The sequence below is a fragment of the Capra hircus genome, chromosome 13, assembly GCF_001704415.2.
Source record: "Capra hircus breed San Clemente chromosome 13, ASM170441v1, whole genome shotgun sequence".
NCBI classification, from domain to species: Eukaryota; Metazoa; Chordata; class Mammalia; order Artiodactyla; family Bovidae; genus Capra; species Capra hircus.
Genome location: NC_030820.1, coordinates 73,831,008 through 73,857,947, shown reverse-complemented (window position 1 = coordinate 73,857,947; position 26,940 = coordinate 73,831,008). Strand labels below are relative to the sequence as shown.

The following is a 26,940-nucleotide window of genomic DNA, read 5'->3' as shown; positions in this document are numbered from 1 at the left end:
TTCCAATTCAGAGTCTTTCCTGGTGGCGCACACATCGCTCAGCCAAGATGGATGCTAGCGAGAGGGATTCTGGGAAGTGGACGGACACGCAGTGTCTCCTTTAGACCTTTCCCGAACTCTTCCGGTTGGTGGTGGCTTATTAGTTCCATATTCCTTATCAGGATCTCCTGTCATAAAACAACTCATGCAAATAGTTACTATGGTACCTGGCCAGGGTGGGCGGTTTCAATCAGTGTGCTTCCCCTAATGAAAAGATACACAGAAACTATCAAAAAGAAGAAACTACCAGGCTTCCCTGGTGGCTCAGATGGTAAAGCATCTGCCTGTAATATGGAAGACCCATGTTGGATTCCTGGGTTGGGAAGATCCCCTGGAGAAGGAAATGGCAATCTACTCTAGCACTTTTGCCTGGAAAATCCCATGGACGGAGGAGCCTGATAGGCTACAGTCCATGGGGTCACAAAGAGTCGGACACGAGTGAGCGACTTCACTTTCACTTTCACCTTCACCAGAAGACCAGTGAGTGCCAGATAAGCTTCAGGGGCACTGGAAACAACACTCTTGGCGTGGTGTTGAGATCTTGCTAAATTTCGTAATCCACATATGCTGGAGGAAAATCTTTCAAATGAACAAGTTCCACAAGCCTTAAAAAAACTTCCTGGGAAGAATGAAAGGGAACAATTCAGGAGCATACATTAATACAGATTTATAACATGCTTTTATCAGTTAATAAGATCAGGTGAAAATTTTCCTATATCGTTAAATATTCTTCAGAACCATTCAAAGGGGTAGAGCTTTCTTGGTATGGCTCGATGATAATTGATTTGATCAAACTTCTTTGATTAACTATTAAGGGAGTTTACAATTTCTCAATATAATAAGTAGTGCTGTATGGACTTCTCTGGTGGCCCAGCGGTTAAGAATTTACCTTGCAATGCAGGGGACTTGGGTTAAATTCCTGGTCAGGAAACTGAGACCACACGCCTCCGAGCAACTGAGAGCACCTGTCACAGCTCGAGAGTCCATGCACCGCCATGAAGGATTCTGCATGATGCAACGAAGATCCAATGCAGCCAAATACATAAATAAATATTAAGAAAATTAAGTAATGGTACACTTCACAAAGATAATAAATCACTGTGAGCATTTCAAACTATTTAGTTAGGATAGATTATAAGAAGGAGACCCTTTGGGTCACAGAAACATGCATTTTAAAAGCTTTCAATACGTAATACTGTCTATTAAAATTTTCATAATTGCCACTTATGATATGTCAGGAACCAAGTGAAGTGCTTTACATATACACTCTCCTTTAATATTTCCAACAGCCCAAAGAGGAAGATTCTATTAATATCTATATCTTACAAATGAGGAAGCTGAAAGTCAGAAAGATAAATGACTTGATTTAAACAGCAAACTGACAAGGAGTAAAGCTGGTGTTTGAATTGAAGTGGGACTCTAGGACCCATATTCTTTTTTTTTTTTTTTCGCTACGACCATGCAGCATGTCGGATCGTAGTTCCCCAACCAGGGATTGAACCTGCATCCCTTGCATTGGAAGCATGGAGTCTTAACCCTGGAATGCATATTCTTAACCTGTTTGCTTTCATTAAAGTTCAGCTCTACTGTGTAAGCAGCCCAGTCCTTGCTTACCTCTCCATCCCATAAAATTCCCTGATCTCTCCATATGGACTATGCAAGGATATTCTGGGCCTGCCTGCTTCTACCTTTTGATGGTTGTATTTTGTGGGCTCTTGAAAGCTGGGATGTTGTGTTACACATTTCTGCACCCAGCCAAGAGAGGTGGCGTGTGTACAGAGTAAATACTCTACAAGTACCTATTGATTCGTTTTGTAAAAATAACACTGTGGAGGAAAGGAGAGGCCTGAGATTTATTTTTCAGAGGTAAAGGTTTAAGCTCTCAGTCAGTCCTACAATTCTTGTCATCTTTGAATTCCGTGATTCTTGTCATCTCTGAATTATGGAAGAAAGGAAAGAAGGAAGAAAATGAAGGAGGGAGAGAGAAGCAGTGTTAATCAAAGAAGAGGCAACTCACACCTGGGAATTCTCATTTTGCAAACTGTTTTCAAACTGCAGACAATAAATCAAGAACTGTGAGGATGGAGCCCAGAAAAAATCATGAAAAGAAACTCAAGAGTGAAAGCCTCCACCCACTATCAAAGGACCTCCAAAGAAATGACAGAAACCCACTAGGGATGACTCTTATCCTCTGAACTATGATAAAAGTGGAAAGGAAATGCAGATTGTGATATCTAGGTGCTAGTTGTCTCAAGCAATAAACCCAAACCAGAGAATAAAGCCATAATACATAAGATCAAAAGATTAGGGAATTCCCTGGTGGTCCAGGGGTTAGGATTCTGAGCTTTCACTGCTGAGGGCCTGGGTTCAACCCCTGGTCTGGGAATGCATGGCATGGCCAAAACAAACAAACAAAAAACAGCATAGAAACACCAAGGTGACCTTACAAGTATACCACAGCTGAACCAGACAAGATCAATGGAGAACTAACCCTGAGATAAGCATGCACATGCTTAAGTTGTACATTAATATGTTGAGAGGTTTATCTATTTCAAACTAGAGTCTCCAGCCCACCAACAGAGATCATGAGTGAACCAATGTAGAAAATTCAACACAGTGTGTCTGTGTATATTGCTACCTGGAGGTTGGTTAAAGGAGGGTCCTGTGGGCACCATCCAGGCCACTTGGAACTCGGCCTGCAGAGTGAACCAGCCTTCCATCAGTGAGGGGTTGTTGTTTTCAGACTGACTGCAAAGGGCGGCTGCCTTCCATGGTCTGTTCCCCTGGTGGGGCCAAGATTCTAACCATAACCCTAACCTAATCGTAGTCCGTAATAAACCACAGGCTTTGGATCGTTCATCTGGTGAAAAATCTCCAGAGGGCCGTTCAAGATGTGAAGCTTGCAATAATGAGGGCGGGGGGTACAGTAGCTCTAGGGGGTTCCACCTTTTATGTAATAAGCTCAGCCCAGTAGGCTTGGTTTGGCTGGGCACTGGGCTTCTGTGGGGTTGATATCCCATCTGTAGGGGATACACAGAGACTTCTGGGTCCAGGACCTCAGTGCTCTGCAGGCGGGACCTTCAAATGCTATGCTTTTCTGTGACTGAAGGGGGCACTGCAGCTCCCCCCAAGTACCATCTGGAATAGCTAAAGAAACCAGATACTCACCAGATTGCAGCTGTGAATGGATGACTAACAGCGTCGTCAGCCATCGCTGTTTTTATGTTTTCCTAACCCCCTCACTTTTGATCAACTGGGTAAACGTGCTCGTGGGGCAGGAAGGGGAATATTTGTTGTGTTTGCAATGTGATTATTTCGTGAGCTAATTTCCCAAAGCTCCATCAATAGACAGGACATGCAGAACTACACAGGAGTCATAGGAGCCGCCATGGCCGGTACAGCCCTAGCTCCCAGGGCATTAGGGCTGACAGTTTGGAGGTCTCATACATATTAGTAGCTGAAGAGGCAAAAAAAAAAAAGGCATTTCTTCCATGTCCTTTTGGGTCTCTGTTTCCACATCGCCCCCAAAGTCGATTCTTTAATTTTGGCTGTGCTGGGCATCTCATTGAGGGGGGCTTTTCTTCAAGGTGCCTGGACTCTACAGTGGGGGGTCTGCAGTTGTGGGATGTGGGCTCACTTGCTCCAAGGCATGTGCAATCTTCCCAGACTAGGGATGGAACATGTGTCCCCTGCATGGCAGGAGGATTCTTAACCACTGGACCACCAGGAAAGTCCCACAGTCTAGCCAGAAGGATCCTTTTCAAACGTAAGATGACGTTGTCCTGCTGCTCAAACCCCCACCAGAGGTCCTAAATTCCTCAGAATAAGAGGCAAAGTCCTTGCAGTGACCACAGGGCCCTCCGTAATCTGTGCCCACATACCTCTCTATCTCCCCTGGTGCTCCTGACCCCTCACCATTCCAGCCATATCCTTAAGCACCCTGAGCACACTCTGACCTCAGGTTCTCAGCACTAGAAATTTCCTTGGTCTGGACAGCTCTTTCCATGGATTTCACATGGCTCCTGTCCTTTTTCACTCAGCTCATGGCTTGAATGACACCTTAGGAAAGACCTTCCCTGAATATGCTCTGCAAAGCAACTGCTCCCTCCTCTCCCCATCCCCTGGACCCACTAGTCATCTTACTCATCTTTATAGTTTGCTAACATCTTGCCACCTCCTGACATGTTATCCTTGTTTCATTCATTTATTTGTTCTTCCCCCCTACACACACACATTCACACACGCATACACCACACACCTCCTTGATCTCAAATCCGGCCCATCTAGAACAGAACATATAGTTAAGAGCTCGAAAAGTATTCCCCACATGAGCAATAACTCTGCTTACGCTGTTCCTCAGGCAGGGCTGTCCTCTACTGGTCTGGCTTCAGAACTTCACTTTTAAGCTCTGGCTCCCTCAAAGGTAGCTTTCTATTATCCCACCAACCTCAACCTGCACTTTACTGCACAGCAGACATTTGTTTTTGCATCAGTTTTACCATACAGAGCCCTCTAGACTGGAGGTGGGGTTTAGAGACAACAGCAAGGCAGCCTGTTGTTGGAGATGGGAGGTCAGTGCAAGAAGAGACCCTGCCTTGTGCTCTGGAAGGCTGGCAGATAACCAGGATTCTGGCCCTGGGAGCCAGGAGATGGAGAGAATAAATAAATATAGAAAGAAGGGATAGAGAGGAGGGGATAAAGAGAACGGTACAGGATAGAGGGAGTGAACTTGAGCTCTAGCTTGGAAAGAAGATACAAGAAACTGATAGTATTCATGGTCTCCACAGAAAACAACAGAATAGGGCCTTGTCTGATGTTCTGCTGGCTAAGATTTTGCTTTCCAATGCAGAAGGTGTGGGTTCCATCCCTGGTTGGGGAACTAAGATCCCACATGTTGCTGCCACAAAACCAAATCACTAAACAGAAGCAATGCGGTGACAAATACAGATTTTTCCAAAAAGGAATTCTTGAAGAAAAACAGAACAAAGAGGCTGGGGGTGGAGGAAGAGTGTCAAGGGTGAACGATGTTTCATTGTGTATTCTTTTTTTGGAGTATAATTGCTTTAGAATGTTGAGTTAGTTTCTCCTGTACAATGGAGTAAATCAGCTCTATGTATGTTTATATCTTTTTATATATCACCTCCCTCTCCCCCCATCGTCACTGGGCCATAGTCGGGCTCTGAAGCATGTGGAATCCAACCCTGGTCTCCTACACTGGCAGGCCGATTCTTTCCCACTGAGCCACCAGGGAAGCCTGGCTGTTTATTTTAAAGAAGATGTGGAACATACGTTGTATATCCTTTTCTTACCTTTTGAATTGTGATCCATGTAAGCGTTATTTCTACAAAATAACAGCTTGATTAAAACAAAAACAAAAACCTACAACAAAGCACCCTGATTTTGTTACCTTCTTTCTGTGCGGCCCCAAGCAAGTAACTTGGCTGAGACCCGTCTGCAACACCGGCTCAATAGTTGAGACCCAAGAGCTAAGTTGCTCCATGGCACGTGGGATCTTCCCAGATGAGGGATCCAACCCAGGTCTCCTGCATTGCAGGCAGATTCTTTACCATTGAGCCACCAAGGAAGCCCTTATCACAATCTGAGGGCTATTTGCGGGATTCAGAAGATCTTACAAGTGAATCTCCCAGCCGTGTGTCAGGCACACAGTACCTGTTGCTGATGTCAGAACTCCCAGCAACTCTGGAAGGATTCCAGCATCTCTGAGCCCCAGTTCTCTCCTCCATCACTCTGGGAGAATAACCTGCATCTGCATAGGGCTGGTGGGTGGATTAACTGGGGAAGGGGCTCGGCACACAGAGTTAACCTTCACTGTGTCACCGTGTTGCAGCTGTCTCTTCTCGCACTCTGCCTGGAGGATCTAGTGGCCACGCCCACTCCCGCCTCCCCAGCCCGCGGTTGCAGGCAGGAATGGAATGTGCCTGGAATTGTAACAGAGGCCACAGGCCCGCCAGTGCTGGAAGCAGTCACTTTATTGGTTGGAAAAAGAAGCAGCTGTGGTCAGCTCAGGAGGGAGGGAAGAGGTCAGGAAGGGAGGAGGGCAGCTGGGCTGGAGCCAGACAGGGCCAGGCAGGACTGCTGCTCCCTCAGTCCACAGGCTGCGGTGGCTGGAGCTGGAGGAAGAAAATCATAATAATACCATCAACAACAACACCAGGGACACTAGACAAGAGTGCTTGCAGCTTAAATTCTGATCCAAAGCTCCTCCCACTCCATCACATCCCCCACTACCTTCCTACCTGCCGCCCCCCAGCAAAGCCTCACTTTCTCGAGGCCCTGGGGCTCTGCTGGCATTTTTCTGAAGGTCCTAGACTCACCTCTTCTGCTCTGACCATCCCAGGATACACCTGGGTATACCATGGTCCTGACTGACCGCTGTGATCATTCACGAGGGGTCACTGTCATTTATCTCCCGAAGAATCCTTCCACCTGTCAGAGCTGAAATCTGAACCTAGGTCTTCCTGACTGCAATGCCAGCTCATGCTGTTGGTACCCATGGAGGCAAGAGGCAGCTGGCATCACTGGAGAGCTCTGGGCCATGGGGAGACCGTGCTTCCCTTTCAGGCACTGAATTAGCAACCATGGGTCCTTGGGTATGTCCTCCCCTCTCTCTAGGTCTCAGTCTTCACATCTGAACAATAGGTTACATCAATGACCTGCCAGTCTGTTGACTGAGAGCTTATCAACAGCAGTGCATGATTAGAAATGAGATTACAACCAGGGGGCTTGCTTGTCCCGTTCCCTCCATCTGGAACAGCTTGCCTACCACTGTACTTCATCAGACTATCGACCTTTCACTCATCCTTCAGGACTGGCTCAGAACCCTGCTCCCTCCTTCCCCCACCGTAACCTGGCTAAGCTTTCCTCCTGTGTTCTTACCACACCCAGCCCTGCCCTCCACTGCCGCATTGATTATAGGCATTGGGAGTGTCTGTCCAACTGTCGGCCTCGGCCACCTGGCTGCAAACTCGGTGAGGAAGGGCAGCCGTCACCTTCTCTCCCAGCACATGGCACTGTGCTGGATCCCTCAATGGGCTGAAGATCCATGTGCTTTGGGTTTTGTTTCTCTTTCTCTTCTTCTTCTTCTTCTTCTTTTTTTTAATCTTTATGTATTTATTCATTTGGCTGCACTGGGTCTGAGTTGCAGCATGTGGGATCTATTTCCTTGACCAGGGATCAAACCCAGGCCTCCTGCATTGGGAGCTCAGACTCTTAGCCATGGAACCACCAGGGAAGTCCCTCTGTTTACTTTCTTATGCTTGCTGTGAGACTTAATATTGTTTTATTTTTAATTATCTGTGGGGAAAGAGAGGATCCACGATCTTATCTTTAGGCATGAGAACCACTCACAGCAGGTGAATGTAGCCCTGTCGGCCACAGAGTAAGTGCACAAGTGAATGGGAAAATGAGTAAATCTCACAGCCCAAATAATCAGCAAGTATTGTCCCATCCACCTTCATGTATGTCGCAAACTCAGCCTCTTAGGTCACCTGGTCCATCACCGGTCACCTGGTCCATCACCTCCCACCTGGCCTGTTGCAGGAGCCTCCTAGCTGGTCTCCCTGCTTCTGCTATTGCTCCCTCTAGGGCCTCCACACAGCAGCCAGAGCAATCCTTTTAAATCCAAATCAAGAGCATGTCCATTTCCAAGGGCCCAACATCTCTGGGTCAAGACCAAAGTCCTGGACTTTCCTGGTGGTCCAGTGGTTAAGATTCTGCCTGCCAATACAGGGGACCTGGGTCCGATCCCTGGTCCAGGAAGATTCCACATGCCGCAGAGCAACTAAGACCGTGTGCTACAACTACTGAGCCTGCGTGCTGCAATTACTGAAGCCCGGTTGCCTAGAGCCTGGGCTCTGCAACAACAGAAGCCACCACAATGAGCAACCTGTGCAATGCAACACAGAGTAGCCCCAGCTTGCTGCAACCAGAGAAAGCCTGTGCATAGCAGTGAAGACCCAGTGCAGCCATAAATAAACAAAATGCCTCTCTGACCCTCTCCTCTATTGCCCTCTTTCTGATCATAGGCTCCAGACTTCAGGCTTTTCCTGAAACACACCAGGGGTTCCACTGCTTTATATCTGCTGCCCCCACTGGTCATAACAGTCTCTCTGAAAGCTCCCAGTTCCTTCCATCATCTCCAACAAGTCTGTTGAAAAGCTGCCTTTTGGAAGGTCCTGTGATAAAACTGCAACACAGCTCCCTGATGCTCCCCATCCCTACTCCGAAACCTCCTTCTGTTTTCTTTTTCTCCAGGTCACTTATCTCCTGCTAACATTTTATAGGGAATGAAGGTGTTGAAGGTGTCAGTCGCTCAGTCGCGCCCGACTCTTTGCGACCCTATGGGCTGCAGCCTACCAGGCTCCTCTGTCCATGGGATTTTCCAGGCAAGTATACTTGAGTGGTTTGCCATTTCCTTCTCAAGAGGATCTTCCCAACCCAGGGACTGAACCCCGGTCTCCTGTACTGCAGGCAGGTTCTATACCAACGAGCTACCAGGGCGGTGCACTGCTCTAGGTGCTCTAGAGATAAATTTTTGTTGGGTTTGTTTACTCATGGAGCATCCCAGCACCTAGAGCAGTGCACCGTCCATGACAGATGCTCAGTGACTGTCCGTTGAGTGGATGAGAACAAATCAAAGGATGGATAAGCAAATAGCACTGTGTTAGCTCAGGGGCTCCTTTTCAGCCTCCTGCAGAGGTTGTCACATCTGGGTATCAATGTATCCCTCCCCCCATCCCAGGGCACCTACCTCAGAAGACAGGGGTGACACAGGACACTTTCCCGCAACCATTGAGGCAGCATTTCAACAGGTCAGAACACTGGCTGTCCACCTGGCACTGGTCCCGGCAGAGGCCGAGCTGGGGGAAGGCGATGTCCACCTTAGGGCATGAGCCCTTCTTCTCTGGGTAGAAAAAGGAGTAAGAGGTGGTGAGCAGAGCGGAGGCAGGTGGCTGCACACGTCTCCGCAGCATGTCTGCCCACCTGGATTCACAAATAAGACAGCTGCTTGCCTGAGCGAATCTCAGGGGGCTTGGAAGGTCGTCTGCAACCTCCCTTCCTCCTGTTCTCTCCTCCCAGGGGTTTTGAGATCACTGGACTCCAGTGTGAGTCCCAGCTCCGCCTTCTCCTAACTTTGTGGCCTCAGGAGGGAAATCCCCCAGAGCCCTGTGTCTTCAGGTGTCAGATGAGATCAGCGCTGACCACACCACAGGGTTGTTATGGAAGCAACAGAGGCAGCAGACTTCTCCCTGAGAAGTCAACGTCCTTGGTAGCAATAATAATGATGATGAGCAAAGGCAGCCGTTAACACTTAGTTCCTTCTAAGTAGCAGGCATTATCCGAAGCTTGCAACGTTTATTAACTCATCTAATCCTCAGGATAATCCTAGAACCTGGGACACGGAGCTGTAACTATTTTCTCATGTTGCAGATGAGGAAATTGAGTCAACAAGAAGTTAAATAATTTGCTTTAAGTCAAACAGGGTAGAGACAGGATTTGAACCCAGGAAACTGGCTTCAAGTCTGTGCACCATGCATTCTGTTGCTTTGTAAGCAGTAAACCATAGCGCCCATGTCAGGGTGACGCAACCACAACGCCTTCACTCCCGTATACTACTCCTAGTTACAACCAGGTGGAACCAAGGTCCCCTTGACACTCTCACTCTAACACCCAGAGAAGCATTCTTCCACTAGTGCACACACACACACACACACACACAAACCACAGAGATGTGCCAATTAACAAGTTCTTAGTGCAAATCCATTTTGTCCTTTAATTTTCACATCACACCTCTCTTCTGTAGGGGATATTTCTGCTGTATTCTTATTACAGCAGAGGAAAATAAACCCAGAGACGTGAAGGCATCACCCAACATCACGCTGCTGACCAGAAGTACAACCAAGACCTGAGCCCAGCCTTTCAATGTCCACAGACACACACAGAGACACACACAGACACACACACATACACCCTGTGCTCCACTCCAGGCTCAAGGAGGAGGGAGCTGGGCTCAGTGCCCAGAAGCCCCAGGAGCAAGTCCAGCCAAACATCAAGCAGGCACAGAGCTGGGTGATGAGCTGAGAGGACACAGGGGGCTGCCTTCCTGCACAGAGACACCCTTTCCTTAGAGAAGGGCAGGACCTCTCAATACCAAGCTGCCCCAGGACAGAAGGGCATCAGGAGCCCGTGACTCACCAAACAAGCCACTGTGAGTGGAGGGTCTACTCTCTCATGAGACATCTCATGTGTACCATTTCATTTAGCCTCATGTCAGTCCTACAACATCTGTGATTCTCATCCCATTATGTCAAGGAGAAAGCAGAGGCTCAGAGAGGTGAAGCCACTTGCTCAGGACACACAACCTGCAGATGGTACAATGAGGATTCTGATCCAGGAGACCCTCTGTCCCTGCCCCTCTTCCTACCACAGTCTATCCGAGAGCGGGGAGCAGCAGAGACTCCCCCAAGCAGAAACTCCTCTTTTCGCCCTACTCACCTCTCATCTGTCTGTCTTTCTCTGCCAATGTCCTCCTCTCCTGGTTTTCCTCACTTTGGTCCAGGTTAGAATACTCTTGCCTGGACAATCCCATGGGTGGAGGAGCCTGGTAGGCTGCAGTCCATGGGGTTGCTCGGGGTCGGACACGACTGAGCGACTTCACTTTCATTTTTCACTTTCATGTATTGGAGAAGGAAATGGCAACCCACTCCAGTGTTCTTGCCTGGAGAATCCCAGGGACGGGGGAGCCTGGTGGGCTGCCATCTATGGGGTCGCACAGAGTCGGACACCACTTAAGTGACTTAGCAGTAGCAGCAGCAGTAGAGATCCCCAGATCCACAAGCCCCCCTGACAGGCTGTTCCTCCCTCCAGCTCCCACCACCCTGCTCTGACTGAGGTCTCTTATTACAGGCCTTCCTGGCCCTGCAGGCATCTTCAGAGAAATCACAGGGAGGGAGCATCACAGGGACTTTTTCTCTGGGTAAAGACCAGCGATCCCAACACAGTGGGATCAGGTCATATCCTGGCTTCTGGTCCTCAGTTTTTCCCTCTGAAAAACAAGATGCTCAGAGTCCAAGCTGTTTCAGACCCCTTCCTGCTCATGTAAGGAGTCCCTAGGACCTGCGGGACAGTCTTGAGCTCCAGCAAGTGCTCTCTATGAAGGGTAAGCTTCACACACTCTCTCTCAGTCTTCAGAACAGAAGAGAGGGTGTTAAGAGGAGGAAGGGGGAGGGCTGCTCAGGATGGGGTCCTGACTTTCCTCAAGCCACTCAGACAAAAAAGGGACCCCCTGTGTTATGAGTCCTGTCCAGCCAGGGATGACAGTGTGACCTTGGACAAGAACCTTTCTCTCTTTTTGCAGCTTGCATCACATCTTTAAGATGGGTGGAATGCTCTCCTAAACCTGGAAAGCCTCCATCTGGACAGAGGAATTTGGGGAGTCCGGGCCAGTAGGCATCCCAAAGCCTTCCCCCAGGGCTGGGGAAGCCACAGGAAAGGGGTTCTGGCACGGGAGCGAGTCCCAGACTTTGGGACCCAGCCCATTGGACAGCCCAGAGCTGCCCCGCGGCTAAACCCCCTGCCAGGAGGAAGCTTCGACCCTGGCGCCCAGATCTCAGGGAACAATGGTCCGGAACCACGTCCCCGAGGTGCGTCCCGGAAGTCCGTCACGCACCAGAGCGATGAATCCGGCTGGGAGTGGGGGACCTCCCTTCCCCTCGGCGGCAAGTCAGCGACGCTTCGGTCTCCCAGGGGCCGCGGGAGGGAGAGCACGGGCTGATCCGGTTCCAGCCACCTCGACCTGGTCCTGGACCCCTGGGTCGGTCGCGCTGGTGTGCCCGGAACGGGGCGCTCCCTTCTCCCGCACCCCCGCTGCCCCGCCCCGGCCCGCGAGGGTCCCCCAAGTTACCATTAGGCATCTGGCAGACGGTGGCGCAGCCGGCCTGGCAGCACTTAAGGTTGTCATTACAGTCCTCATCCGAGACGCACGCCTTCGTGCAGTTCGCCTCACCCTGCAGCTCGGGACACACACCCGGCTTCTCTGTGCCTGCGCCTGGGAGGTGGACGGGTAGTGGGGGACCCGGGCCCGCTCTCAGAGGATGCCCACCTCGTGTCTGATGGCCCCCAATCTCAATCCCCCCCCCGCCGGAATTCTGAGTCTCGGTCCCTAGGCCCCGCCCTAACTGTCTTCAGAGAGCCCCACCTCCAGGGACGGGGTCCTCCAATACCTGGGAGGACAGGAGGGACCAAACCCTTGGCCTCTGAGCCGTCAATTTTGGGAGACCCCAGCCCAACTGAGCGTCTAGGAGCTTCCGATGTCCCGGCAGAGGGTCCCCGCCACTGGCCACTGCATCTCCAAGATCAGCAAAGAACCTCCCCACCCCCGCCGCCCCCGCCCCATCCTAGGCATAAGGGGCAGTTTTCAGTGGCCTCCGCGCACCCCCAGCACACTGGACCACACATGTGAAGCCCAAGGGCTACCGCCTTCAGAGCACCAGGGATCCCCACATTTCAGTCTGCAGGGGACTCCCGACTTCCGCCGTGGGGAATCCTCACTGCTCGGAGAGGCTAGGCTCCCGCCGGGCTCCGTTCCTGCGCTCCTGGTTCGGCCCCTCTGGGCACCCAGCCTTTCCCCGCCCCACTCACCTGTGACCGGGGGGAGGCCCAGAAGCAGGCCAAGGAGGAGGGCGGCGAGGAGCGGACCGAGGCGGCAGGCAGGCATGGTGCTCGCCAGGGCGGGGTGCGGGAATGAGGCGCCGCCAGGAAGATTTAACTGGGTTCCTGGGGGGCGTGGGGGTAGGGGCGGGGCTGAACCCTTGCGGGTAGAGGGCTCAGCACACCAGGCAGGCGGGCCGACTGCCACCTCCTGTCATTTCACAATCTCCCAGGATCAGGTGTCATTCTGGCCCCAGTGGGAACCAGGAACCAAAGCGGCTTCCTGGCCGGGTGCAGCTGGTCGCACCCGGACCCTTGTCCCCTCCCCTCTCCTCACCTCCCTCTGGGCCCTGGGGGCAGGGCAGCAGGAGGCCAAGGCTAGACCCAGGACTCCCGGGATCCCATTCCAAGACCCAGGGATCTCCCTGTGATGCCCTCTGTGGTAGGAGAGAGGAGGGCAGGACCCACTGGGAGAGACTGCAGACGAAGTGGCTGGACTCGGGGTCAGCAGGTCAGAGATCGGATCTCGCTTTAGGGATTCGTGGTGGGCGTGTTGTGTAGCGATACACAGCACACAGAAGAGCTCCAGGAAAGCGTATTTACACATGAACCCACTGGACACGAGACATCGAGGCCAGAGAAGGTGAAACACCTGCTAAGGTCTGGAGCCTTCGGGCGGTGTGTTTCTGCCTCCCTCTCTTCCCCGCGCGGACACGCAGGCTCACTCACCCTGTGCTCAGTGTCTCATGGAGCCACGATGGCCCGACACCTGCGAACAGAGGGATATTGTCATTGCCGATAGTGCGTGCCAGATGAACTGTGCAGGAGGCCCTCCCAACTCCCCAGGTCCCAAGTGGAGTTGCAGATAAGAGGTTTGATCCCAGGTCTCCATCTCTCCAAGTCTGTTTTTTCCCATCCATCATAAATGTACGTTTTTGTGACAAATCTAGGGCACACAGTTGCTGTAGAGAAAGTAATTAAAGGAGCCCTCAACATTGGCCTTCGGGTGACAGAGTCTGGGTTTGACTCCCGTCTCTCCCACTTCCTAGCTGCGGGACCTTGAATGAATCTCTTCTCTGTTCTGAGCTGATCTCCAGAGATCTGTAAATGGGCAGAGATGGTGTCTCCTGTTAGTAAGGAGACTGATGAATAGACATCGAGGTGTAATATGCAGGCTGGTAAATGCCAAAGCAGGGTTACCCAGCAAGAAGTCCCTGCAAACATCCCTCCTGATCCAAATCTGAGGGAAGTAAGGCCCCAGGAGGTCTTTGCTGCCGGAGGGTGGAAGGCGTGGAGAGCAGTGGCCATGGGGATGAGGTGAGCAGGACTTGATGACAGAAGTATGTCCAGCCACTGTCCCCACAGATGGCCCGGGGAGAAGAGGCTGCGGATGCCTCCCCCACTTCCCATGTCCAGCCTGGGGGCTGGAGACAGGTCCTCTTTGGGAGGGGCCAGGGCTGTTTACTCTGAGCACAGAACAGTTAGCAGCTATGAGGCAGGAGCCAGGTGGGGGCTCAGCCCAGGGTGGCTCCTGGAATTCAGTCTAGGACATGCAGAGGGCACGTTGACGGGCAGCTGGTTTTAGCCTGTGAATCCAGCTGCATGCTGGACATTCAGCCTCCGGCACTGCTGCCCACAGCTTTCTTCTGGCACCTCGTCAGCTTGTCCACTCCAGGAAACTGCCCGGCCTCACTGCTCTCCAGCCCTCTTGGGCTCTCCTGGGGACTGACTCTCTTGACAGGAATGGGGATTAGCCTGAGGTGAGTGGGAGGGGGTGGGGCACACAAATGGAGGAGAAAGCTCCATAGGTCCATGGCCCATGGCATGCCAAAGATGTTTAGCTTTTGTGATGCCAGCTTGTGCACAAGGTGTGTTCATACAGTTTGCTTCTACATATAATATAAAAAAGGCAGAGGCTTTAAAACCAAATACACTTGGATCCTATTCAGGGATTGGCTAGTTTCTATGTGATTTATAATAGCACCTCACTTTTTGGACCTATGTCTTCTTATTCCTTGAAAGGGGTATCCTTGAATGTCCAGTGGTCCATGCTTTCACTGCTGAGGGCCCAGGTTCAATCCCTGGTCAAGGAACTAAGATCCTACAAACTGCAGAGTGAGGACAAAAGAAGGAAGGTGGAACATATCACAGGAAGTGTTCTGTAGGATTATTTTAAGGTTCAGAGGGAAAACTAAGGTCCAAAATTCAGCTTCTCTGTATACTGGTGCCGAATTGATTCTTGGAGACAGAGTTTTGGGTGAAGTAGAAAAGAACAGCTTTGTTACTTTGCCAGGCAAACGGGGCCACAGCAATTGAACACCCTCAAAAGCATGTGTCCCAACTTGGAGAAGATAGTGAGAAGTTTTACAGTGATTGTGCAAAGAGGACATGGTCAGCTCATTGACAGTCTTCTGATGGGTTGGTGGTGATGTAGTAGGAGTCAGCATCATCAACCTGCAGGCAGGTCCAATGGGCCTGGGGTCTACATGCTTGTGGGCAGATTACCACCATTAATCGTTAACTTCTCCCACCTGGAAGGGGTTTCAATGCCCGCAAAATAGCACAAAAATATTGTTATATGTATCTGTTAATGGGAAAGCAGAACCTTGCCCCAAGGCTGTTCTTGACTATTTCTCCCTTGTCTCCTATCCCCTTCCTTCCCTGACTAACAGGACCTCAGGGAAGGTCATGGAGGCTGAATGAAGGCTGTTTTCTATAATCAAAGAAATGCAAGACACAGAAAGGCCTTGTGCCCAGGAGCCCCACAGGGCCCTGCTCTGTATCAACAGCATAAACCAGAGGTTGCAAATCTGGATAGAATATTATATTGTGAGCCCACTCAGTACATTTTAAATGTTTGAATTAGTCGTCAAATTTAAGAGTGAGAAATTTCACATAAAAGTAAAATTCTAGTATCTTTCAGTAAAAGGAAATGGTCTGGGAACACAGTGGCAACCATCAGCTAGAACACTGGGCCTTAAACCTGAGCAAGCATCGGGATCACTTAGACCACTTGTTCAAACACAGATTTAAGATCTCTACCTCCAGGGTTTTGAGTCAGTAGGACTCGGGAGAAGTCTGAGAATCTGCATCTGAGGGTTTCCAGGGATGCTGATGGTGCTGTTCAAGGGACCACACTTTCAAAGCCGTGGGCTAAGCTAAGGGAACTGCTCTCTTCCCTGGAGGGGAGTGTTCTCTCCAGTTTCCATAATCCCCAGCATTCACTACTGTCCTCCTGCCTCCACCCCAACTCCAAATACTTCTGTCCTCATTATTCACCTCGCCTGGAGGGCATTTAAAAGTGTGGCTTGTTGGGTGAGCTCACACTAAGTGTTCGGGAAAAGGTAGCTTGTTCTTATTTAACAAGGTTGAAATGGGAGGTGATATGAGTCAGCTGCACACTTGCCGACTCTAAGATGACTGTAAACAAATGAACTTTAGGTATCTGAGACATTCCCAGGAAGGAACAAGGTACCTTTAACCATACAATGGCTCTTTGTCCTCTTGGACCCATTCAAACTTTCTAACTCAGAGGAAACCTCTCTTTCTGAGTGTATTGGCTATTTTTCTGTTTCGTCACCTAGCATCCCTTTGTCCTTTTACTGATAACACTAGCCTGATTTTGGACTTGCCTGGTGGTACAGTGGGTAAGAATCTGCCTGCCAATGCAGGGGCCATGGGTTCCATCCCTGGTCCTGGAAGATTCCACATGCCATCGAGCTACTGAAGCCCCCCTGTGCTAGGGCCTGTGAGCCACAATTACTGAGCCTGTGCCCCACAACAAGAGAGGTCCTGCAATGGGAAGCCTGTGAAATGCAACGAAGAGTAACCCCATCTTACTGCATCTAGAGAAAAACTGAGAGCAGCAACCAAGACCTAGAACAACCAGAATTAAGCAAAGAAATAAATAATTTTTAAAAAGGTAGCCTGATTTTTGTTTGAGGGAACAATCCTTCCTCTGCCCCAGGTGGGCCAGGCAGATTGAGGGGCTTGTCAATCAGAGTTCTTGATTTTATCCCCAGACCAAGAGTGGCCAAACAGATGCTCTCCTTGGAATTTTAATGTTGACCAATGAATGCTTCCCTGGTGGTTAAGAGGGTAAAGAATCTGCCTGCAATGCTGGAGACCTTTGCTCCATCCCTGAGTCAGGAAGATCCCCTGCAGAAGGGACTGGCTACCCACTCCAGTATTCTTGCCTGAAGAATTCTATAGACAGAGGAACCTGGTGGCCTACAGTCCCCACGGTCACAAAGAACTGGACATGACTGACTGACTAACAGTTTCACTTCTTAATGAATAACAAAAATCCTAAAGATGTATGGTATTCATTCAAAAGCAGCCTGAGAAGACCTTGATTCTCTTGTTTCCCATCCTTGCCAAGCAGAATTCTTTTTAGCATTTTCTTCAGTTCCAAGACTGAATTATATCAGATAGCACTATTGGTTGCCAGCCAAAGAATCCAATGGGATGTAACTTAAAGGTACAGTCAGGAAGAGAAAATAGATGCCCTCTACGTCCCCACATCATTCTCACCAATTCCTTCTCTTTTTCCAGTAGCCAGAGTCAGTTTCTGTTGCTTACAACCAGGGAGATTTGATGCCCTTACTGGTCACCAGCAAGTTCCTCATTTCCAAATCCAATGGGCTTTTCTCAGGCCTCAGTCCAGTTCAGTTCAGTGGCTTAGCCGTGTCTGACTCTTTTGTGACCCCATGGATTGCAGCACACCAGGCCTTCCTGTCCATCACCAACTCCTGGAGTTTACTCAAACTCATGTCCTTTAAGTTGGTGATGCCATCCAACCATCTCATCCTCTGTTGTCCCCTTTTCCTCCCTCCTTCCCAGCATCAGGATCTTTTCAAATAAGTCAGTTTTTCACATCAGGTGGCCAAAGTATTGGAGTTTCAACTTCAGCATCAGTCCTTCCAATAAATGTTCAGGACTGATCTCCTTTAGGATGGACTGGTTGGATCTCCTTGCAGTCCAAGGGACTCTCAAGAGTCTTCTCCAACACCACAGTTCAAAAGCATCAATTCTTCATCACTCAGCTTTCTTTATAGTCCAACTCTCACATCCATACATGACTACTGGAAAAACCATAGCTTTGACTAGATGGGCCTTTGTTGACAAAGTAATGTCTCTGATTTTTAATATGCTGTCTAGGTTGGTCAGCCCTCCTCTAACTCACAGGTAAGGTCTTACATAAATGCAAACCAAGTTCTTTAAAATTTGTTTCTATATCATCTAATTGAAAAAACTATGAACAGCAGAGCTTCCTTATTTGAGAACTTTGAGTCCTGTCTTGTGAATCTCCAGGGCTTTAGCCTCACAGCTTTCAAAGTTCTTTTAGAGGGCAGTCTTTGAAGTCAGAGAATTTTGAGTTCAAATCGTACTCCTGCCATTATTGATTATGTGACCTTGGAGAAGAGGTTAATCCCAGCTCCATCATTTCCTAGCTAGGTGACCTTGGCAACATTATTTAATCCTTCCAAGCTTCAGTTTCTTCATTTATAACACAAAATAATATTTCTAGCCTCATAAAGTCAACTTGGATTAGGATATAAGTTTTTTAAAAAAGCAACCAAGATAGAGCTCACACGTGATTAATGTCAAAATGTGGTTGTCAAACATTTTTTGATTAATGTCAAAATGTTGTCCAAGGGCTTTTGTCAAAATGCCCTGTAGATGCTCTGAGCTCTGTCTATCTGGCCCTGCTTCATCCCAGTGACTCGAGGGATGTTGTCTACCTTTGTGCTCTGACAGGTCAGTCCTGGACCAAAGACACTTTGTGCCCACACCCTCGACAGTTCATGGGGCCTGAAAGTATTTTATCTTTGCCTGGAAAAGTCAGGTGTTATATTTAACTTCTCTGCCTCAGGGAGAGAAGCTGTAACAGAAACTCCCAGGTACCTGCCCAACAGCCTTTTCTCTTTCTTCCTTCCCAAGAAAGAAACTTGATGTTATGGGTGGCAACAAATTCTTTCCTAAAAATAGCCGTTAAATGTATATGTGAGAAATCTGTCAGTGTCAAGCTATCTACATGCTCTTTGGATGGAGACCGTTAATAAATGTTTAGCACTTTAAGAGTAAACTAAGTAAGACTCAAACTTGAAATTCTAGAAAACTGACATATAATTTCAATGAAACCTGATAATTAGTCAATAAAGAACATATATCAAAACACAGACTTAAAAGAAACATAATCCGGTATGTAAAGTAGTTGAAAGAAAAAAAAAAAAAGAAATATGAAAGAAAGAAAGAACCTTCTTTTTCCTTTCAACCTCCCTTCCCAGCGTTTATCTAATCTCATCCTCTGTACAGTCATGAGAGGGGAGATTTCATTACGACCATGTTATAGAGGAGAAAACTGAGGCTGAATTGCACAACACAGGACAGGCAGGGACAGAATGCACACACAGCCAGCTTGCACTCCAGGAATTAGTGTGGCTGCTTTGTAGAACTGTGTAAGGAAGGAGAATCCATCTAAAGCAGACTTTTGCGGTGGTTGTTATTCACCTCCATCATTACATGGTATCCGGCACCACCCTCCCTTGTAAGTGGACTCACCTCCAGGGTCACGTGAGAAGGCAAGAGCAGAGCCGTAGTCTCCCTATTACTGTGATTCTGCACCCTACCGGGTCCATATAACCACCCCTCTTAACACCATTTTCCATTAGGTGAATAATCTGAGATCTCCATTTCCAGCATGGACCTCTCTTCACTCTCTTTTTTTTTTTGCCACATCGTGTGGCTTGTGGATGTTAGTCCCCACCAGGGATGGAAGCTGTGCCCCCTGCATTGGAAGCGTGAAGTCCTACACTGGACTGCCAGGAAATTCCCCCTCTCTCTACTCTTGGTGTGTTACATTTTCTCATTGTTGGTTAGTGACCTTTTAAAAATGAAATCAGACCATGATATTTCCCTGCTTCAAGTCTTCTCGAGGCTTACCACTGCACCTGGAATTACAACCTAGATGCCCTAAAATCACCTCTGAGCAAATCCCTGCCTACTTCCCCCATAGTTTCTCTTGCTGCACAGACCTTTCTGTTCCCCACCTCATGGAGCTTGTTCCTGCCCTGGGGCCTTTCCACTGGCTCTTCCTTCCATATTCACAACCATCTGCCTAAAATTGCTGTGATTTGCTTGGCCCTGATTCTGCATGATTTTCTGCTTGACAGTGATCTCTTTGAGAAATGTTATCTTGTTCATCATCGCTGACTGGATCCACCAGGTACAGTGTCAGTTCTGGCAGAGCAGGGAGCTGGGAGCTGTTCTCTGCTGTGATCCAGAGCCTAGGGCAGTGCCTGGCACACACAGCAGGCACTGAGACAGGACATGGTTATTCCTTCCTGGGCGCGGGCGCTATTGTAAGGTCTTTACAAAGATTCATCCCCTTGGTGTCACTGTTGACCAAAGAAGTAGGTTCTGTTATTAGGGCTCCCGTCGTGCAGAGGATCAGATGAGGACAGAAGTGAGCTAACCACACAGCTAGAAAGTTGGCAGAGCCAGAGGCTGAAGCCGTAGCGTCTCGTCTGAGTTTTTGATCACCCTGTATTCTATCCCTAACCAGCATTTTCTTCTGATCAAGTAGTTGGATGAATCAATGTCTACACAATATCTTCCCATGAACGTTCTACAGGTGCCATGGACTCCACATTGACCAAGCTGAACTCTTTGTCCTTCCCCCAGACTCATTCCCCTCCCTTCTCCCAGGCACCTGACTGCTTTCAATGCTTCTTCCCTTTCCTCACTCTGAACAGTCTCCTGCAAAGCCTGTTGGTTGTCCCTCTTCACTGTCTCCTCTGTAGCCACTGCTCTCTGCTGCATCCAGGCCACTCCCATCTCCCCTCTGGACAGTTGTCACTGAAACAGGAGGGAAGGGGCAGAATGATATAGCCATGTGTCATTTTGAAAGAATGACATAGCCATAGGACATGACAAAAACTGGTTAGAATCAACTAGGACCAACATGCCAGAAGATTCTACTTCCAGTAGACCTTGAGCCTCACTATATGCTTGTTGTAACACATTAGCTGACATAGCCCCACAACAGTTCTGAGGCCAACCATCAAAGATAAAAAAAAAGTGGATGGTGGCCCAATTTCTGGAAATCTCCGCCCCTTCCCCAAAATAGTTGGAATAATCCTCCCACTCGTTAGCCTATGAAATTACCCAGCCCATGAAAAGTAACCATCCCATATTTGGGGGCCCCTCATCGTCTGAGATGGCCCATAATCTGTCAGTGGAGTGTGTTTCTTCCAAGACAGTTCTCATCTTTTGATATGGACCATATTCTGTCTATGGAATGTATATCTGTCTAAATAAAGAAGTTCATTTCTTAATCACTTTGTCTCTCAGTGAATTCTTTATGCAATGAGACTTAAAGAAGCTGAGCTTCATAGGTCCCAGAACAGGTGTGTGACCTCAGTTAAAAGACCATGGTTCAAGTTCCAGCCTGGGTTGTATGGTTTCATCATGACCCCCCTGCCTTTGCACCCACCCCCACCCCTGCCACCCTGCTCTCCATCCTCTGCTAGTTTCTTCTAAGCTGAGCAGGTCCTTCTTCTGACCTCAGATAAACCCCCGAACTCTTAACTCATCTCACAAGTTTCCTCAAGTCTGGTTCCCACTTCTGTACCCAGCGCTACCTCCTCCCATCCTCCCACTCGTTCTCACATACCTCCTCCTCCATCTCTTGCATTTTCATCTGCCGAGAACCCTTTCCCCACCTTCTTCTCAGGGACTCTAGCTCATCTCTCAGGTCTCAACTGAAAGTTCTCTTCCTCAGGGCATCCCTCCATCCAACTCCCACCACCTCCATTCCCTATGAACGCTCCCTTCACACCCTGTGCATTGTATTCCTTAGTAATCGCTTGTTCAATATCTCCTGGAATTTTCTGCTAGAAAATGGACTATAAGACTATAACAGAGCAGAGACCATGTCTTCCCTGTGTACATCACAGCTGAGTAAATATTTTTAAAAATAATTATTTGTATTAACTGCTGACTTATAAACCCGCTTTATGCACACACACACACACACACACACACACACACACAGGTACCCAAAGGGTTGAATTTTCCCTCCTAATAGTAGAGAGGGTTTGTTTGGATCCAGGAGGCAGCCACTGTGGGCAGAGAGGGCCTTCCTTAAAGAGCAGTTCCTGATGACTGGTTCCTTGGGGCTTTAATTGAAAGGAGAACCAGCAGAAAGTCAAAAGTTTCCCCCTATATTTTTGAGAGACCAGAGGGTCAAATATTTTTGCATGGGATGGGTGTGAGAGTGGACCTGGGTGAGACCTATTACCGAAGCCAGAGGGAATTAGATTCAGTGTGAAGAAGAATGGGACAAATTTGGAAGAGGACCTTGACATTCCTTAAACAATGGGGAAATTCCTGATAGCGGACTTCTAGAAGGTGACGCTACCAAAGAAAAATGCTCTTTGTTACTTTCTTTAATGCAGTTGATAGCACACTTAAAAAGCAGTCAGGAGCCAAAAACCCCTAAAACTAGATATTGTTGTTTAGTTGCTAGGTTGTGTCCAATTGTCTGCAACCCCATGGACTGTAGCCCACCAGCCTGCTCTGCCCATGAGATTTCCCAGGCAAGAATACTGCGTGGGTTGCCATCTCCTTCTTCTGGGGATCTTCCTGACCCAGGGATTGAACCTGTGTCTCCAGGGAAGCCCAAAACTCTATGTGTTTCTAGCCAACTTGTTTTGGTCTGTGGTGTTCAAAGCACTTCAGCATTGTAATCTGTTAGTCCTCAAAAATACCCAAAGGAGAGGATTTCTTTCTTCCCCTATTAAAAAAAAAATTATTTATTTGGCTGTGCCAGGTCTTAGTTGCACCATGTGGGATCTTCAGTCTTCCTTGAGGCATGCAAGATCTTTAGTTTTGGCGTGTGAACTCTTGGTTGGGCATGTGGGATCTAGTTCCCTGACCAGGAATCGAACTTGGGCCCCCTATACTGGGAGTGTGCAGTCCCAGCCACTAGACCCCCAGGCAAGTCAGAGGAGTGGATTTCCTAAGGCAGGTGCCATCACCCCATTTTTCATAGAAAGAAACTGTGGTTCAGAATGGTGAAGGGACTTACCCAAGGTCATACAGCAATACCCAGAGCTACTGAAGTCAATTTCTCCTATTTACAACCAGGTAGTTTTCCATTATACTGCTATTAATTAATATTTATTAATTATAATTAAATAACTTATCTATTGGGCTTCACAGATGGCTCAGTGGTAAGGAATCCACACGCCAGTGCAGGAGCTGCAGGAGACTCAGGTTTGATCTCTGGGTCAGGAAAATTCCCTGCAGGAGGAAATGGCAACCAACTCCAGTATTCTGGCCTGGAGAATCCCATGGACAGAGGAGCCTGGTGACCTACAGTACATGGTGTCACAGAGAGTCGGACACAACTGAGTGAGTATGCACACACACAGCTTCTTTCTTAATAGTATTTCTTAATAGTATTTCTATTACTCTTATTGGAGCTGCCATTCATTGAGGGGTACTCTGCCAGGCACTTGTCCAAGCATTTTACTAATATTATATCCTTAATTCTCACCTTAATTCTATGAGAAGTTATGAGAAAGAGAAAAGCGGCCCCTGAAATCTGAAAGCCAACTTGGCACTCACAGTTGGCTTTATGTTCTCTTGCTGAACATATGTATTTCATAGAATTTTCACATCAGACAAGACCATTTTGTGTTCATGATGCGTCAAGACAATGATAGGATGCTCTGTAGTCGAGTTTGAACATAGGCAAAATAAGCTAAATTATCCTGTTATCCTAAATGATAACATATCCTAAAATGAGTGGTGCTGATGCTGCTTTACCAAGCACAGCTCTAAGCTCTATCTAGTCTTCCCTTCTCAAAGATTAAGACAGTCAGAGAACTGCTCACTTCCCGACAGCATGCAGGTCAGAGCAAAGCCAGCTTCCTGAATCCTGAAGCTAACCGTACCACATCCTGTAAAGTTCTTTCTAACATCTTATTGGAAAGCCATATCGTTCCTCAAGGGAGGTGTTCTGTGAGGTGCTGCTGTGAGTAATAAACCCAACTTGTTCAGCTAGGAACAGGAGTGTTTCTAGTGGTCTATGGCTGAAAACATGAACAAGTACAAGCATTATCCTTATTTTCTAATTAAAGAAAGTAAAACTCAAAGAGATTTGAGGAATAGTCCCAAGACTATAAGGTAGTGAGTAACAGAATCACAGAAGACTAACCAAAATGATCACATGGATCACAGCCTTGTGTAACTCAATGAAGCTATGAGCCATGCCCTGTGGGGCCACCCAAGATGGAAGGGTCTTTTTCTCTCTTTTCCTTTATTTAATTATCTGTGGTATTTAGAGCCTCGATGCCTCAGTTACTTCATCCGTAGTGAGGCAGTTAAGCTCTGCTCTCTGAAGATCCATCCATCGTACGTTTTCTCAGAGACAGGGGAGTGAAAAATGTCAAAATGGTTCTACCTGGGAGAGCAGGGCTCTCCCTTTGACTGGGGACAATGGATTCTGAACATATTCCCATAATGCTATGCAGCTGAGAAGATCAAATAATGAACTTGAAGTATGATGTGTCCTGGAGAATACCTCCATGAGCTTTGGAGTCCTGCCCCCATCTACGTCCCACCCCTTCCTCTTTTTAAATAATATTTATCATTGATTTTTGGCTGCTTTGGGTCTTAGTTGTGGCATGCTCTGTATGGTGAGGCTGAGGCCCAGTTGCCGGCATATGGCATCTTAGTTCTCTGATCAGAGATGGAACCCAGGTCCCCTGCATTGGATGGCAGATTCTTAACCACTGGGCCACCAGGGAAGTCTGCTACCCTCTCCTCTCAGTCACCCTCATTTGGTTCACAGCCTCTGATTATCATTGCTCTTGACCTACTAGGGAAAGCAAACCAGAAGGGTGACCTGGGTGCTGACCATTCTCTTATTCTTACACCAACTTCCCTCTTCCACTTCAGTGAAGGGGTACCTCCTGAGGGTGGCAACCATCTTATCAGCCTCTGCATAAACTTTGGAAGCTGAACCAAAGGGATGTCCACATCTTTGAGGCCTGAGAATCTGAAAGCTGGCAGAGGGGACTTAGCAAATGTTGCAAGAGAACCTAAAAGACACTTTGGGAGAGATGGGGGTACTTCCCTGATTGCCATCTCCCAGTGTCTCGAGGAATGTCTTAGGACAAAGACTGCAGAATTGGCACATAGGTTTCTTAGGAGCAGAGTAAGGACCAATGTGAAAGTCAGGGCCCGATGGGAGGTGTACTCTTACTGGTTCATTGGGACAAAAGACTTTGTATGGATGAAAGCCACCAGCTGGCACCTGCTGCCCAAGGACGTGTGCTCCCCATAGAAGGAGGTATAGAAACTGAGGCTGGTTGAGTATCTGAAAGCTAAATATCCCACCATTTAATTTTTAAGATGACTTCTTCAATTTTGCATCCACCACCAAATCCTTCATTCCAACATCCACTCACCTACGTCACTCAGCTCTGATGGGTCTGTTTCTTAGAGATGCTAAAGGCGGCTGCCTCACTCCCCCAGGAGCAGGGACTAGCAGGAGGAAGCTGGTAACTCAAGCTCTGGGACAAGGGCTCTCACGCACACGGTGTTTCCCTCACATCTCCTAGGTATCTCCTCTTCCTCTGTCTCTTCTGAGGGGACTCCCAGATCCGTCTGTATTCAGGGTTAAGCGGACTTTAATGAACAGGTTGGGGGTCTCCCTTGTGATGCTCAAAGGCTACGTGGAAACTGATACAGACTCAACTTGGGATCTGGATGGAAGTTGAATCTTGGCGCTCAGCTCTACGTCTTTGTCTTACCTCTTCTCTCCACCTGGTAGAATCCAGTTCACCTTTTCACACTCAGCTCAAACCTTGCCTCTTCTGGGAGGCTGGCCTTGACCTTTTCAGGTGACAGCTAGGGTTCGTCTTCAGCTCCCACAGCATGCATGTTTCTGCAATTATGTCTGCTTGCCAGGCTGGGTGGGGAGATCTTTGCAGGTAAAGCCAGTCCTGGTCTAGAGGTGTCCAAAGTGGGATGCACCAGGGGACAGGAGAAAACATCTACAAACTTCTGCTTACTTTTCTCTAGCCTGCACTGTGCTGGGCTTAGTCACTCAGTTGTGTCTGACTCTTTGCAACCCCATGGACTGTAGCCTGCCAGGCTCCTTTGTCAGTGGGGATTCTCTAGGTAAGAATACTGGAGTGGGTTGCCATGCCCTCCTCTAGGGGATCTTCCCAACCTAGGGATTAAACCCAGGTCTCTAGCATTGCAGGTGGATTCTTTACCATCTTAGCCACCAGGGAAGCCCATGAATGCTGGAGTGGGTAGCTTATCCCTTCTCCAGGGGATCTTTCCGACCCAGGAATTGAACCGGGGTCTCCTGCATTGCAGGCGGATTCTTTACCAGCTGAGCTACCAGGGAAGCCCTTTCTCTAGCTTATTCTTTATTAAATATATATTATTGACTACTTCAAGTGTGCATACTAGTACAACAATGTGCATATGAGTATATACACAAATACATATTCAAAATACTTACTGGTGTGAATGAGAGTAATCACATACTCTCATTTGGAAGTTACTGTCTTGGTCATTTCTATTTCCCTGCTTCCTATCACAGAACAAGCACTAAATGCAAGATAGAGTGATGAATGATTGAAAGAATGAGTGATGTTGCCTGAATTTAGTCTATTATAATGTCTCATATCTGGTAGCTGGGTGTCACCGGGCAAGATATTCCCCTTTCTTTGGCTCAGAATTCCTCACATGTGAAATAAGGACTCTGAATCAGCTTCAATTCCACATGCCTTCCAACATGAATATTCCTAGATGAGGTCAGAGTCATTTCTTTTCCAGTGGTTCAGTTCAGTTCAGTCGCTCAGTCGTATCTGACTCTTTGTGACCCCATGGACTGCAGCACGCCAGGCCTCCCTGTCCATCATCAACTCCCGGAGTCCACCCAAACCCATGTCCATTGAGTCGGTGATGCCATCCAACCATCTCATCCTCTGTCGCCCCTTCTCCTCCTGCCCTCAATCTTTCCCAGCATCAGGGTCTTTTCCGATGAGTCAGCTATTCGCATCAGGTGACCGAAGTATTGGAGTTTCAGCTTCAACATCAGTCCTTCCAATGCTCAGGACTGATCTCCTTTATGATGGACTGGTTGGATCTCCTTGCAGTCCAAGGGACTCTCAAGAGTCTTCTCCAACACGACAGTTCAAA

General features: G+C 48.3%; 1 protein-coding gene across 1 annotated transcript; it reads right to left on the bottom strand.

Moving 5' to 3' along the window:
- On the bottom strand, positions 6,012 to 12,947 carry WFDC2 (WAP four-disulfide core domain 2). The gene is made up of 4 exons (XM_018057929.1): positions 12,700 to 12,947; positions 11,963 to 12,106; positions 8,810 to 8,962; positions 6,012 to 6,170 (listed from the first exon to the last, which is right to left on the bottom strand). The coding sequence occupies exons 1-3, from the start codon at positions 12,773 to 12,775 to the stop codon at positions 8,811 to 8,813; spliced, it is 372 nt and encodes a 123-aa protein (XP_017913418.1). The 5' UTR covers positions 12,776 to 12,947; the 3' UTR covers positions 6,012 to 6,170; position 8,810.

Excerpts from the sequence above, each read along its gene's own strand:
- WFDC2 (XM_018057929.1), bottom strand. The coding sequence starts at position 12,775 with ATGCCTGCCTGCCGCCTCGGTCCGCTCCTCGCCGCCCTCCTCCTTGGC. Across the intron at positions 12,107-12,699 it reads GGGCCTCCCCCCGGTCACAG|GCGCAGGCACAGAGAAGCCG; the intron begins GTGAGTGGGGCG and ends TCCACCTCCCAG. Across the intron at positions 8,963-11,962 it reads CGTCTGCCAGATGCCTAATG|AGAAGAAGGGCTCATGCCCT; the intron begins GTAACTTGGGGG and ends TTTTCTACCCAG.